The 14174-nt window shown below is 55.7% G+C and overlaps 2 protein-coding genes across 2 annotated transcripts in view; both read left to right on the top strand.

Annotated features, from left to right (window-relative positions):
• Positions 1-2820: 2820 nt before the first annotated feature.
• Positions 2821-4233, top strand: NCLIV_003340 (conserved hypothetical protein; the record flags this gene model as incomplete). The annotated part of the gene is made up of 1 exon (XM_003879835.1): positions 2821-4233. One exon carries the CDS (start codon positions 2821-2823, stop codon positions 4231-4233), a length of 1413 nt encoding a protein of 470 aa, XP_003879884.1.
• Positions 4234-7524: 3291 nt separating this feature from the next.
• The window catches only part of NCLIV_003330 (hypothetical protein), a gene marked incomplete at both ends in the record, with an annotated part of 9717 nt that continues 3067 nt past the window's right edge, over positions 7525-14174 (top strand). Inside the window, 8 exons of the mRNA XM_003879834.1 lie at positions 7525-7600; positions 8953-9457; positions 10042-10201; positions 10476-10578; positions 11005-11109; positions 11546-11674; positions 12055-12491; positions 13050-13672. Coding sequence (XP_003879883.1) covers positions 7525-7600; positions 8953-9457; positions 10042-10201; positions 10476-10578; positions 11005-11109; positions 11546-11674; positions 12055-12491; positions 13050-13672 — 2138 coding nt within the window. The remainder of the gene's footprint in view (positions 7601-8952; positions 9458-10041; positions 10202-10475; positions 10579-11004; positions 11110-11545; positions 11675-12054; positions 12492-13049; positions 13673-14174) is intronic.

Here is a 14174-nt window from a genome sequence, read left to right as displayed (position 1 = left end):
ATTGAGTGGGCTTGTATTCTGCGCAGAAAACTCAGCGTATCGCGTGACCACCGTTGTATGCGGGAGGAGACAGCAGAATATCGAGAAAGAGGGAATGACTGCGTCAACTGATAGGCCGAGTTATTTAGGGTTAACACATCGACATATGCGAGTATTGCGATGTAAAGTTTTCAAATTGCACTTGATAAGTTGCTGCCTGTCACAACAGCCGTAAAAGCAGACTGCACATTTGTACCTGCGTGCGGGTCTATTTGCATATGAGGTTGTCGCGATGCATCGACTTACCTGGCTGCACCTAAACCGGTATATCGATGAATCTGCCCGCCTCGTGCTGGTTGTGCCCGCAAGTCCTCTATTTCTGCCCACAGTTCCAGTTTCCCCTGTATATTTAATAGCTGTTTCTTTTCATATACAGAGAGACTAGCTTTAGAAGCATCAGTTACTCATACCGACAACGAATGGGTATACATGTTCGTTTGCAGCAGCGCACGCTCTCATAAGACAGGTTCGAAAGAGGGCACCGGCACTACGGGGCGTGTTCGTTAACTACCCAATGCGGGTGGCGCTCCAGAACCAAGAGACAAAAACAGTATGTTTTTCGGTACACATCAAATCACACAACGAACAAATGTGTATACAGGGTTCACCGTATAGATCTGAGGCCTCTCCATACCTCACACACAAGGAACACTGACATACACACGCACGTGTAGTCATACTCTGCAGGTAGCTGTTTCATTCCCAGTGTATCCTACATGCGTGCCTATCCAAGATGGTGTGAAGAACCGTGCCAAAGCCCTGGTTCTGTGCGGGACTGAATGCATGTGGATGTGTAGTTGTTCTTCATTTCCACGTCGTTATCGAGCTCATCATTAAGGACGGGGCTGATGTCAAGGCTGTCGGGTCACGTGGTCTTTTTCAGATGGGGGCTTATGTGAATGGTGGCATAACGGTGGTACAAGCGTGGCGAGTAGGCCGGATGCTACACCACTGGCGAAGTTCCGCGGGTACACACCTGCCACGCACTTGCTGGTTTGCTCTTGTCGACCTGTGATGGGGGAGAATTGTGACTGAAGGTTGTTTTTACAAATGACCTGACTCGCGGTGATCACACGCCAAAGGCTAAAGAGACAATTGCATACCCCGTCCGTGTAACAGGCTGGACCCGATATTTCCTTTTTGCTACGTGACATACCGGGAACCCTCCTCCCAGCTGATACCTACAGAGGCAAACACGGGACAGCATCGGTATGTTACTTTTCAATCGACAGGCCAGGCGGCTCACTTCCGAATTGAACGTCGTTCGTCGTTCATTCAGCCTGTCAACAGAGAAAAACCCTCTGAATTATTTACGTATTGTAGCAAAAGACCGGTAGGATATTGAAATCCAACACATTTAGCTGTCTTACGCAGTCCAACTGGGTGGTGGTGTACAGCAATCATAAAGAACTTGGTTGTCTGTATCGAGTAACCGGAGTCATACTCTGTAGTGATGTTACGAACCGGTTGACTGGTGTGGAGTTACCTCGGTGTGAAAGTTCCGTCAACCCGGAAGCCGCATGTAAGAAGATTAATTCAGTTAATAATGCGACAGACATTTAGCCTCCGTCGTCAACATATGAGGAAAAAAGACCACCCTTCAAACCACACGGCGGTCCGGCAACGCTGGGTCAGTAGTGGTGGGACGTGAGCCTCTACGGCGGAACAGGCCTCTCCCGATACCCCAGATACAGTCGTCATTCGTCATCAACAGATGTTTTGCAGACACGCACGCCTCAGTCCAAACGAACACATTCAGTATGAGGCTTCAACGAATGGCCCACCATTCGAGAGGACTAGCGAACGCTCATTCCGTTATTGTCAGTAACGCTGCTGGTACGGGTCTGCAGAAAGAGAACCATATATTTGCTGGTGCATTGCCGCGTTCTGACATCGAATGTATGGTTCCTGTTGTTCAGTGCCACATGACGCCTTTTACAAGCACCCGGATTCCCCGCCCTCATGGGCCAAGCCATTTTTTTTCACGGTTCCTCGGCTGGTTGGGACAAGTCCGTGCTGGCGGTTTGGGTCTCATTCTGCATACAAGAGCTCTCACTCAAGTCCCCACACTTTGTGGCGTCTTCATTTGCGACGCCTACAGAAGGTTGTTTCTCCAAAGGCACCACATGGCCTCGTAGAGGTGGCCACATCTACAGAATTTTTTGTTGTCTCCCGACTTCCGCTTTGCCCGGGCATTGAGTAACGTTTTCCCGTCGTTTTCCGGTTCGCACTAGAGTGGTTCGCTGTTGTATCCATTAAGTAGGGCTTCCGCTCGTATCCTCGTGCGGCCGGCCGGTTGTACACGAGATTTGACGATTTTTTCCCAAGGTAACGCCGTGAAGCAGCCCCACGGTACATTTGGAGTAACCGAGCTACTCGCGTTATGGAAGTTCGTTCGTCTCCCGGCAGGTTCACTGATCGTTGTTTACTTGTGTGAGCGGAAATATTCAAACGTTTTGTCTGCGGTATCCCAGGGGGCGGGCTGGCAGCTTTCCAACAAGCTTGGATCTCACAGTGTCTCGGCCAAAGTTTCGAAGGCGTTTAGTCTGCCTGCCTTCGTTTCCATGTCCCGCTACCACCACTATGTCTGTTGTGTTTCCATGTCCCGCTACCACCAATATGTCTGTTGTTAGTGGCTTCCGAGCTGCGAAGCCGCCAGAGGTTCAAAGCGATAATCTGATGCCTGCTGAGCTACAGCGACGCTGTGCAGATGTTTCCAGTGAGTATGCAATTGCGGAGCCAGCGGCAGGAATCGTCGTAGATGCGGTGCCAAACGGCGTTATGTATCGGAGTCAATCGCGGGTAAGGCTTGTCTGTAGACTCTTCGAAGTCGGAGCTCTCGTTTTGGTTCTACAGAATGTCACTGGAGTTGGCCGATTCGTGGCTGGTGTAGAATGGAACGACGGGGACAAGGTTCCTCGCCTAACGAGATATCGTTTGGCCAGCTTCCCCGGCGGATTAGTCGGTCGGCGCCTTGCTGACGAGCCTCCAAGAGAGTGCGAGCGAAAAACGGACAAGTTAAATCCCGCCTCAAGCTCCAGTGGCCGTTCGGCACAGAATTTCCTTACAACTGCATCGACGACTTTTGCAGCCCTTCGGTTTGTTACCAGTGTACCACGGAGTGGTGCTATGGCGTCAGAGCGCTTCCGCGATACAATTCTGAAACACCCTGGCGACCCCGGCCGAATCGCAGGGCTCAGGGGAACTCGGTCAGAGATTCCAGATCCGAAGGGAGTGGGAAGTGGTGGTCAGGTGCGCGGGCCTGCATGTGCAGGGGGACGGCCCGGTCAAAGAAATGAATCTACACACAGCGCGAGGGAAGACGATCCGCTCGAACGAACATCGCGAGAGTTTCCAGGGACGTCACTGAGCGGAGGGTTTGCCGTAGCCGGTCCCAGCAGGTCTGGAGGGGCTCCCAACAAGCTGGCGAGAACCGCCCCCCTCCGCATAGTAGACGCCCGGTGGGACCCACTACAACTTCTGCAGTTGGTGGCGAAAAAGAAACTGGAAATCCTTCACTCACGAACGAGTCACTCGCTGCGGAGGCTCCTGGCACATGATCAGGCCGGGAAATGGACTGCACAACTTATACTCGCTGCAATAAGAGAACGGAATCGACGCGCGCGGTCCTCCCAACCCGCCGAAAGTACAGGTTCCGAAGGGGCATCTGGTAGCACTGGTAAACCTTCCGAGGAAGGAACGAAACAAACGAAGAAGGCTACCCCTTCCGTCAGTGGGACACGCCCCGCCGCGCCGCACCCTCGACAGCCGGTTCCAGATGGTGCGCAGGGCCTGGCGCGTCTTCGCCGTTTAAAAAAAAAGCAGCTCGTAAGCCGCGCCCCTCTTTTCGTGGAGGATGACAATTTACCACTAAGGGGCATACTGGATTTAGTGCAAAAGAAGGTTGAAAGGTCTTCGCCCAGAAAGTTGGCGCAACACGGAAACCTTAGAGCAGCTCTGTTACAGAAAATCATGATACAGAAACTCGATAAGGTCCGTCCCATAGTCTTAAGCATGGAGGAGGCGCGGGAAAAGGGGAAAAACCCTTTAGAAAGAGCTTCTGAGGAGAGTCCCAGCACTTCAGCTGCAGTTGCTATGGAGAGTCCTAGCACTTCAGCTGCAGCTGCTACGAAGAGTCCTAGCTCTTCAGTTACGAAGAGGAAGAGAGAGGACGACGAAGATGGGACTCAGTAGACAACACGCCTCTGTCGGACAGCACCGCGCCTTTCTAGCCGATAGAAGGCGAGGCACGCCTAACCGACAGTACGGACAAATCCCGCTCACTGCATTCATGCTGACTCTGCGAAGGCGCACAGCATATGGCTGCCCACTACCGATCAGCGTCGGTGAAAGTGTGTCTCCCGGACGAAGTAAATTAAGTGGACGGTTCCTGTTTCTTGCCAAATGTCTGGACCGAGCATCCTGATGAGTTGTTTCTTTTGTATCGATATGGCAAATAGACCCTTTGTCTGCATTATTCATGTTTGTTTCATACGTGATCAGGCGCGCTGATCAACATTCACCTAGACAGCTCGCGGCTGCATTCGCTGTAAAATAATGCTTTTGAATCGTGTATGTGTGGGGGGGCTGAAATGACCCGGCGGTTTTCGCCTTGTTATCCAAGTATATTTGGTTCATTCCTTTTTGTCACAATGATGATCAACGCGATCCCCCTCCGGTGAGGGGTTTTTGGCGGCAGGCCGCTGTGAGCCCCGCCGAGCACGATACAAACAAAAATGATCAACCGTTGTTTATCACACACCTGTTCTTTCTTCTGGAGACCCCTGGAGCGTGTGGCCGTTGTAGTGTCTGTCCTCTGGAAGGGAGAACACCCGACGTCCCATTTTGCCTCTCTACCGCAGAGAGGCACGTGACAGACAGCAGGACTCACACCAGTCCCTGTACAACCTTGCAATTGTTGCCTGTTCTTTATTTTCTCCTGCCTTGAGAGGATGTTCAAGATTCGTATAGTCCCTTGAGAAGTACAGTAGGTGATAAGTACCCTAACCAAAGCACCGAATACAGGTTGTCTACAAAACAGGCCGACACATCACTTTGGCAGGAGCGAAGTGTGCACTACTGTCGGGGGAACTGGCGAAGCGGCGGTGACCCGCGTGAGAACGGTGTCGAAACACCTCTTAGGCGGCTCACGAGGAAATAAATGAATGGGAAACGGTAGAAGTCGAGGCGGAGGTTCCGGGAGCGCCTCTTCGGGTCCGCCCAAAGAAAGCATCGTTGCACAACCCGAACGGGCGAGTGACTGGTAGCCTCCGAGTAGACGACCTCCGTTATTTTCAGCGCTGGGGGAAGCGGGTAAAAGCCGACGAAGGAAAGCATGACGTCTCGCAAGAGCTCTCGTACTCTCTCTCTCAACTGTTTCTCGCGCGTGCTGCTACGAGCCATGTACCTAGAAGGCTTCTTCAACGGACGCGCGGGAGTGAACACGAGGAGCCCTCGTGGGTTGAGGTCCCCGACAGCCGGTGTTTTCTGTGGCTGATGCCTTGTCGAGCAGGTATGCCTTTCCCCCTTGTTTCGTTGACATCTGTCAGTCGCTCGCATCTGACGCCCTGTCTCGCTTAGTCTCGTTCCATCCGTATTTCGCTCAGTAAGTCGGCAGGTTTCTGTGTACACCGCGTTTCCCGTTGCCTGGAGCTCCCGCCTTCCCGCCAGTATGCGCCCCTCAAACGAGAGCCGCTGACGGCCCTGGCGAATTGAACCCCACGCCGCAGGAGACCAGCCGTGCTGTGCCGCGACTGAGACTTGGAAATGCCGGCGTGTTTCGTTTCTTTGCTGGTCCCTTTTCTCGCCACAACGTAGCACTTTCTGTCTCTTTCCCGAGGCTCGAAAAAACAATTCCGAACGGAAGACAAGGAACGAGGGACCGTCACAGAGAACAGCTGGTGCACACCCACCTCTGGTCCCTCTCTTGTCTTCACCCGGCAGTGGTCCGAGTTTGTTGTACCCCATACTTTTGCCCTCCGAAATGAAGCAGCGCCGAGGAGGAGAACTTCCGCACTTTTTTTTCGTGTTTTCCGTCCATTCCAAAGGATATTTCTCCCCTCTGTACTTGCAATTTTCCCTCACGGACGACCGTGACATGCACAGCTCGTTTGTCTTCAGCGCGCAGCCCCGCCATTCAGGGGATGTTCGACCGACACTCTGCATCTGAAATTCCGCTTCTCGCGTTCTCAACGGGTTCGAACAGAGATGAGACCGCAAAGAGATTCTGGCAGAACTGTCGAAGCAAGGCCCGACGAGAGGAAAAGGCGACAGGTTTCGCCCCAGCCCATTCTACAATTGCGGGGCCCGAGGATGTTGACAAGTCTAGTGACTGCGTTTTGAGCTTTTCTTTTCGTCTCTCTACGGCGCTCAGAACCTACCTCTGTGCTCTTCCTTCGTCCGGTCTGCCCCCAATGACGGAAAAATAGAAGAGAGGGCGGTGGAGCGTCGTATCTCCGCGACTTACGACACGCAAACCCGTCCAAGGTTCTAAAGCGCGGGAATGACACAGAACGGAAGAGAATACGAGGAAATCCAGGAGGCACAAGAAGGAGAAACGAGGCAGCTCTGACGCTTTTTGTTTCGTTCTCCTCTCTTCTGCTTCGGACTCCGACACACAAGAGAGCGATATACCCGAACGCCCACCAGAGATGAAGTGGGAGACAGGCGAGACACCACAGACCCCTCACCGCCTTTCCGCCAGGTTGTCTCACCTCCTGGTCCTCTCTCTCTCTCATTCCCTCTCGTTTTGACCGTTCCTGTGAGTCACCCTTTTCCGACGCGGTCTGTCCTGCTTTTGGCGGTGTGTCGGTACACTTGAATGCAGTCTGCTGAGCGGCGAAAACGGTTTTCGCTCGTTCATTGGATCTTCATCTCCGACGACCCAGTCCAGCACTTTCAGCCCACTTTTCTTGAGACTCGTTGTATACGTTCTCGCTCCATTTCCCTTCGCTCCTTCGATTTGTCGCCCGTCGCAGTATTGCTGGCGGCGCCTGCTTCGCAAAAAGTCTCTCCCGTTCCGTCCCTCGTTCGCGGCACGCCCCCAGCTTCCCGGTTGCGCGGTTCTGCCTTTCCATCTGGGAAAAAGCTGGTTTCACTTGAGTCTGCTCTTAGGGCGATTTCGTTGCGCTGCTGCGCTCACTGCGTGTCGCGTCTGTTCTAGACCACAAAAAAAGGCGTTCCGCTCTCCGGGCAGAAAAGGCTCGCACGCGGAGAGAATAGGAAGGAAACACCGAGAGGGGGCGGATCGAATTTGCCAGGCGACCAAGCAACTCTCCAAGATGTCTGACATTTCCGCTCTCAAACAGCGGCGAAGGGGGAGACGGAAAAGTCGGCGGTTCCCGCCCAGGGCACGCGCGACGAGAAGGGTCAAAGTCCGCTCGACTCGTTTCCCCGTTCCGCTCTGGTTTTCTTGTCTCGCCAGAGTAGGACACCAAGAAGCCGCCGGCAGGAAGCACCTCAGAAGGCGTCGGGGCAGAAGCGAAAATGGGAGAGGAAGAAACGGAACAGGGACAAGACGGTCGTCTGGGGCTGCCGCCACAGGACATACACCGTGTGGCTGGTCAGTGCGAACCAAGAGACACAGAAGGAAAAGGAAGAAATGCGAGAGAGAGAAGACGTGGGACCACTCGAGGGTCCCAGGAAGGGAGCACGAGAGCATTTTCAAGCCTCGCGTCGCTACGGAGGAAACGTGGAGAAGACCAGCCGGATCGCCGTCTGCAGCGGCGACCAGACAGGCTCCCTCGGCTTCCTTCGATGACTCCACGTCGTTCCTCTCTCCTCGCTCTCTTCCGAATGCAGTTAGTTCGTCTTCACCTTCGTCTGCCTTGCCGCGCAAGTCACACGCCACTTGTGCTCAGAGGCCTCCGCGTACGGGGAGAGCGGCGGCGGGGCCGCCCGCTTCTCGCTCGGCCCGGTTTCGTTCGGCCTGCGCTGTTCCTTCTCTCGCTGCTTCCTCTTCCCCTCCTCGATTACACAGCAGCTCTGCGCCCGCACCCTTCCCTGGGAAGCTTCCTTGTCTCTTTAGGACATTTCCTGGTGTCTCGTCTCCTCTGCCTTCCCCGTTCTTCTTCTCTTCACATGTGCCACGCCTTTCCTCCCCTCGCTTCTCCCCCGCCATCCTTCTCACGTCCTTCCTCTGTCTGCCTCTTCTCCTCTTGTCAGTCCCCTGCCTCGCGTTAACTCCAGCAGCGACGTCGCCTTCCGTCCTTCCCTCGCCGTCTCTCCAGCTGCAGACCGTCGCAGCTGCGCCGGGAAGCCCCAAGGCTCCCAGCGCGTACACTCTTGTTTCTTGGCCCGGGGATGTGGCATCGCGTCTACGGAATCGCCTACGGCAACCGCGCGACAGCGATAGCTTCAGCCCTTCTTCCTCTGTGTATTCCTTGCAGAGGCTTCCGAGAGCGAATCGGACGGTTACAGAAGACATGCAGGACGTGGGACAGGCGCGGTGTTCGTTCGCTTCCAAGAACAAAGATCCTTGCGCTGCGCGTTTCCGATGTATAGGGCTACACCCACGTGCACTTCCTTCGCCGCGTCTGTTCGATCTTCCGTTATCTTTTCTTCTGTCTCGTCAGGCAGTTCCTGATACCAGGTGGGGTGACCTCCGAGATCTGGGTTCCCGAGGCAGAGTTCCGTTTATACTCTCTTCCGCGGTCTCTCGAGACGGCTGTCGTTCTCGCGCCGCCTTCGCCTTTCATCCTTCTTTCACGCCGCCTTCGTGTCTCGAGTCCCCCGTCTCACACTGCGCGTCTCCGTGTGCTTCGCCTCACGCCGAGTCTCCGTCCGCGACCCGCGGCTTCTTTCTCGTGCCGGCCGCTCCCGCCTCGGTGCCGCTGTTGCGGCTTCGCCTCCCTGTCGCTCCGCGCTTCCCCTTTCCCCTCATCTCTCCCTGCGAGTCCTCCTTCTCGTCTTCAGCTTGTCTCGTAGCACCTTTTCTTTTGCCGAATCGCTCTCCCTCGCTTCCCTTGCCTCTTCCCCCGCCGGCCTTTCTGCGCGACCGAGAACCCGCGCGCAAACGGGACGAAGAGGAACAGAGCGAAACCTCCGATGCCGCCCCACTCGCGGCTGCCTCAGCGCCCGATAAGAGAGAAGCAGAAGACCTGTCGTCAGCGGCACGAAACAACCTAGACCGGTCCTCGGCGGGTCTTTCCCACCAGTCGCGTTCGGAAGGGGCTTCGCCTGCCTCTTTGTCGTCTCCGTTCCTCTCGTCGGCCGCCGACTCGTCTTCGGTCTTCTTCGAGCGACGATCTGTCCCTCCGCTGCTACCTCGGCGCGGGACACCCCACCTACGGAGTGGCGGCGACAGAGCCCACGAGAGCGAGCACAGGAAGGGATTCGCCGGCCAGGGCCTCCTTTCCTCCGTAAACCTGCCGGTCGATTTGAAGCGACTTCCCCGTCATCTGCTCCCGCGTCTCTGCGAGTACGTTGCCTGCACCACCGCTCGCCAAAGGCTGAGTGAGCGAGGTTCTCGTTCTCCTTCTCCGTAAATCGGCAGGAGTTTCGAAACTGCGCATGTAGTTGTCCATTCGCACCTCACGAGAAGCTGCCTCAGTGACTGGGCTCAACCGCGTCAGGCCGCCGAAGCAGGGACACAGCCCCTCTTCGCTTTCAATAGAGCGCCAGAGAACCGTGATGTTTAGGAACTTGACCGGGATTCCTAGATTTATGTAGACGACAAAAACATCACGATTTTAGGTCGGTGGGGTTCGAGAAATACGCAGGCAGGGAGCGCAGACGGCACCCGGTGCCGGCGCGAGCAAAGACCCGCCTTCTTGGGAGAACACAACCGGAAGCTGCGAAAAACGGATCCGTGTCCCTTTCTTAGAGGTGAACACCCGTGCAAAAATTCGGGCAGCTTCGTCGTGTCAGCCAAAGATAACAGGACGGCGCGATTCTCCCGCCGCACCGCAAAAGCGAGAGGGACACGGTTGCAGTCAACGGGTCTCCGTGCATGCTCGGACGAACGCGTCAATATCTCCCTTTTGTGTTCCCCTTTGTCCCCAGGGAAATCCGACAAGAGATTTTGCGGGTGGTTTCGCAACTCGGTGGACACCTCGCGTCTTCTCTCGGAATGGTGGAGGTGATTGTGGCTTTACTGCGCGTCCTCGACGTCCCCTCCGACCGTCTCGTGTACGACGTGTCCCATCAGGCCTACCCTCACAAGGTAGGAAGAAGGCGCAAGAATCGAGAGAACTCAGCGCCAAGGGAAACACCGACGCCGTGGAGCTAGCGCGCGGGACGCGGCTGTGGACGCTGCAGGGAAGCATGCATGTGCCGAGTATGTGCTCTCGAAGCGGCAGGCGCGAACCAAAAAATGAGGCGAGGCAACAAAGGGAAAGGCACGCGGCTAGATGACGGGGCAGAGAGACCTCTTGCTGGGGCAACTCTTCTTTCGAGTTAACGCGTTTCGTCTCTCTGTTCGCGGTCGCGCGTCGCAGATTCTCACCGGACGCCGCCATCTTCTGGGGACGCTGAGGCAATTCGGAGGCCTCTCGGGCTTCTGCAAGAGAGCAGAGTCCATCTATGATCCTTTTGGCGCAGGTGAGAGATGCGTCAACCGCTCTCGACAAATGCGTTGAAGCAGCGACACGTCGCTTTCCTCCCGTGTCGCTACACACTGCGGCAGTTCTCTGCAGCCTCGGAGTCTCTCCACTTTTTCTCCCCAACGTAGCTGTCGACTATCTTGCTGTGGAAACTAGCTACGGTCAGCTGATGAGCCGAGGTGTATCGATGCGCGGCGCGCCGTGTCCGACCTTGAGGGGTTTTTCCAGACAGCTCCTGGGTTTCACAGTTTCACCAGTGTGCCGTACACGAGCACGCAGTGGTGCTGGAAAAGGAAGTGGGCACCTGTGTAGGACCTGGTTGAGCGCTTTTTACGCCTGGTATGCATGGATAATACTCGACTCGTCTTTCGTTTAACCGCTGCCTTGTTTGCTTTCTGCTCTGGCGCTGAACATTTGCTCGCAGGACATTCGTCCACGTCCATCAGCGGCGTCCAGGGCATGGCCGTCGCGCGTGAACTTCTCGGCCAGTTTAAGAGGGGCGGTATGCCCCTCCACGTCGCTGTGATTGGTGAGGCAGGTTCCGTTTTCGTCTCGGGTCTGCAAATTTCTCGTCGCCTATCGGTCTCCCCATTCCGCTTTGGTGTGTCCGTGCACATAGGCTTTCGGAGACGCGCGCGCGCACAAGACGCCCAGTGTGAAGAGTTGTCTCCGCTTTCTCGCACTCGGAACTGCACGGATTGCGTTTTCTATCTCGGGCTGGCAAGCGGGAGGTCCCGGGTTTCATGGATGATGTCCTGTCTCAGCCTTTTTCGTGTTTCGCCATGCCGGAGGACCGCAGCACCGGTGAACTATCTGGGGCCTCAGATCGGTCGTTCAGGCACAGGGCCCGACGAAACACACTAGGTAGTCTACGGGAATGCCTGAAACTGGCTCTTCAGCGCGGCTGACCTCAGTTGATCTTTGGACTCAAAGCCTCAGTTCTGTGTGATGCTCTCACGCCTCAGGAGATGGAGGCTTGACGGGGGGCATGGCGTACGAGGCTCTAAATGCATGCGGATATTTGAAATCGAAAGTTCTGGTTGTCCTCAATGATAACCAGCAAGTTTCGCTCCCGACCGGGGTGGCGTCAGCAGGTGAGCGGGGCAAAACGCATTTTGCGTGTAGGCGTCGCTGGGTGTGGAGCGGAGAAGATCGAGTCTGTCTGAGGCAACGAAAACATGCTTGCCTGCTGTTTGTGGCTGCTTCGCTGTGAACGCTCCAGTTTCGCGGCCCTCGCCGTTTGATGACGCCAATGTTGGCTCACCTTTGTTTTCTCTACACTTTTCGTCTTTTTTCGTATCGAACCAGACGTTTTCGCGCGTCTGCCTGTCTGGCTGTTGTGCACCTTCCAGTTTTTTTCTGCTGTGTCTTCCCTGTGTCCGTTAGGCGTTCTATTGTGGTGATTTCCTTCCTCGTGCACTCACCTTTGCTTGTTTGGCTCTTCTTGTGCGGCCTCTGGCCTCCCTGTTTCCAGGTGGAACCGCACCTGCGGGCGCTGTCTCGCGCCACACGCAACAGCTGCTGCAATTGCGAGACTTCTTGTCTCTGAAGAGCTTTTCCCGGACGCGCCCGCACATGAATTTTCTCTCCTCTAACGTGCGGAGGCTCTCGTCTCTGCTCCAGCTGTTCGATCCCAGAAAGGCGCCGTATTGCTGCCAACAAGAGGAAGAAGGAAGCGCAGTCGAGGGGACGCGAAGAACAGGCGGCGAGCGCGGGAACACGAGAGAAAGAGAGGGAAAACCACTCCGCGAGAGTGATATGGCACGAGACCTAGACGAAGACGAACAGGAAAGTGACCAGCCCAAGGCGCACGTCGAAGCATCCTTCTTCGAGGCCTTGGGGTTCGACTATCTCGGGCCTGTGGATGGTCACGACGTAGAGAACCTCGTCGCGGTTCTCTCCGCAATAAAAGTAAGGACAGCGCGTGACACGGAAAATCATGGCACGCCTTCTAGTAGTGTTTAGCTGAGTTACTTTTTTCTCGCCTCATACTTTGCTACAACCGCCCTTCCCGGTAAAATACAGTGTATCCCCAGACTGAACTCGGTTTGGTCTTGCGTGCTTCCACGCAAGGCCAAACCGATTCCAAAACCGAGCGGCTCCGAGATAATTCTCTACACATGCATACGAGCTGGCTGTGGGGCCTCCTCTTTGGGACGCCTGTTGACGCCCCGACTACGACAAGGTTGGAGACGCATCTGGCCTGCTTTTTTGCCCAAGGACGCAGACGTCATGATAAAGTGATGAGCAGCCGTGTGCTTCCTCTGTGCGGCTCCTTTCGCAGAAATGATACTGCCTCTTGTTTGTGCGCATTCGTATCGTGATGTAGTGGAAATACATAGAGCGTGCGTTTCGCTCGTCGTTCCTGGTTGGTGCGTGTTCTTCCTCTTTCACGGAGTTTAGGTAACCTCCTCTTGTGCGCTTTCCGTTACGTCCTGGCTGTCGATCTCTCCCCTCTCTCCCGCGCAGCAAGCCGGCCTGAAAGGGCCGACTATCTTGCACGTGAAGACCGAGAAAGGCCACGGCTATCCTCCTGCTTTGGCGGCGGCGGATCGTCTCCACGGGGTCTCTGCTGGTTTCTCGGACCACCTGGACAGACCCGGGGTCAAACGCGAGGGCGCTGAAACGCAGGCGTCTTCTGTTTCTTTGGCCTCCTCCGATTCGTCTCCTGGGGCAGCTTCGTCTTCGGCGCCGTCAGCTTCTGTCGCGTCTCCAGCGCCAGCTTCCCACGCGAAGCGAACCAGCAGCCCTTGTGAAGCCCCATCGACGCAGAAAAAACTGGACTCGCCACCCAAAAAGAATCCGTTCTTGACTTCCATAGCAGCCCGCGCACTGCTGCGCATTGCCGAGGACGATCGAAACGTCGTAGGCATCACAGCGGCGATGCCTGGAGGAACGGGGTTGCATGTGCTGGGCTCTCGGTTCCCAGAACGAATGTTCGATGTCGGAATCGCCGAGCAGCATGCAGTCACCTTTGCCGCCGGAATGGCCGCTGAAGGCCTCAAGCCTTTCTGTGCCATTTACAGTACCTTTCTCCAGAGGGCGTACGACCAGATCATCCACGATGTGGCGCTGCAAAACCTCCCAGTTAGGTAAGGAGCTGGGGGGACGCGAGACGCGAAGGAGGAAAGGGCGACACAGAGTGGAGAGAGACGTTGGCGGGACGGTTGGCGGGAAGCGGAAGAAGCGACAACAAAAACGACATTGGAGAAAACAGGGACGCGCGGAAAAGGCCGGGAAGAGGGGCGAACCTGTTCATTCGTGTGATTATCGCAGGCGCGTGCGGTTGGAATGTAACAACATTCGCGGCCGTAGGAGCACACAAGGCCTCTCGAAAAACGAAAACACGCAATGGAAGAACAAGCTAGCTGTCGTTCCGCCAATTGCTTTTTTCGAGGCTTCACCGGGCTGTCGACTCAGAACCTTGTAGCTGGGCCTCTCTCCCCCCCCCCCCCCAAAGTGTCGCGTGCCCTCTTTTTGATCCACTGAGAGAAACGTACAGACTTTCGCCAGTTTGTGGGACGCACCTTCTTCCCCGAGACTGCCTTCGAGTTTTCGCCCGTGCGCCTCTCCCAGCCGAACCAGGGCGCGCAG

The sequence above is a fragment of the Neospora caninum genome, chromosome Ib, assembly GCF_000208865.1.
Source record: "Neospora caninum Liverpool complete genome, chromosome Ib".
NCBI lineage: Eukaryota > Apicomplexa > Conoidasida > Eucoccidiorida > Sarcocystidae > Neospora > Neospora caninum.
Note: the sequence above shows the minus strand (reverse complement) of the source record. Positions and strands in the feature narration are given on the sequence as shown.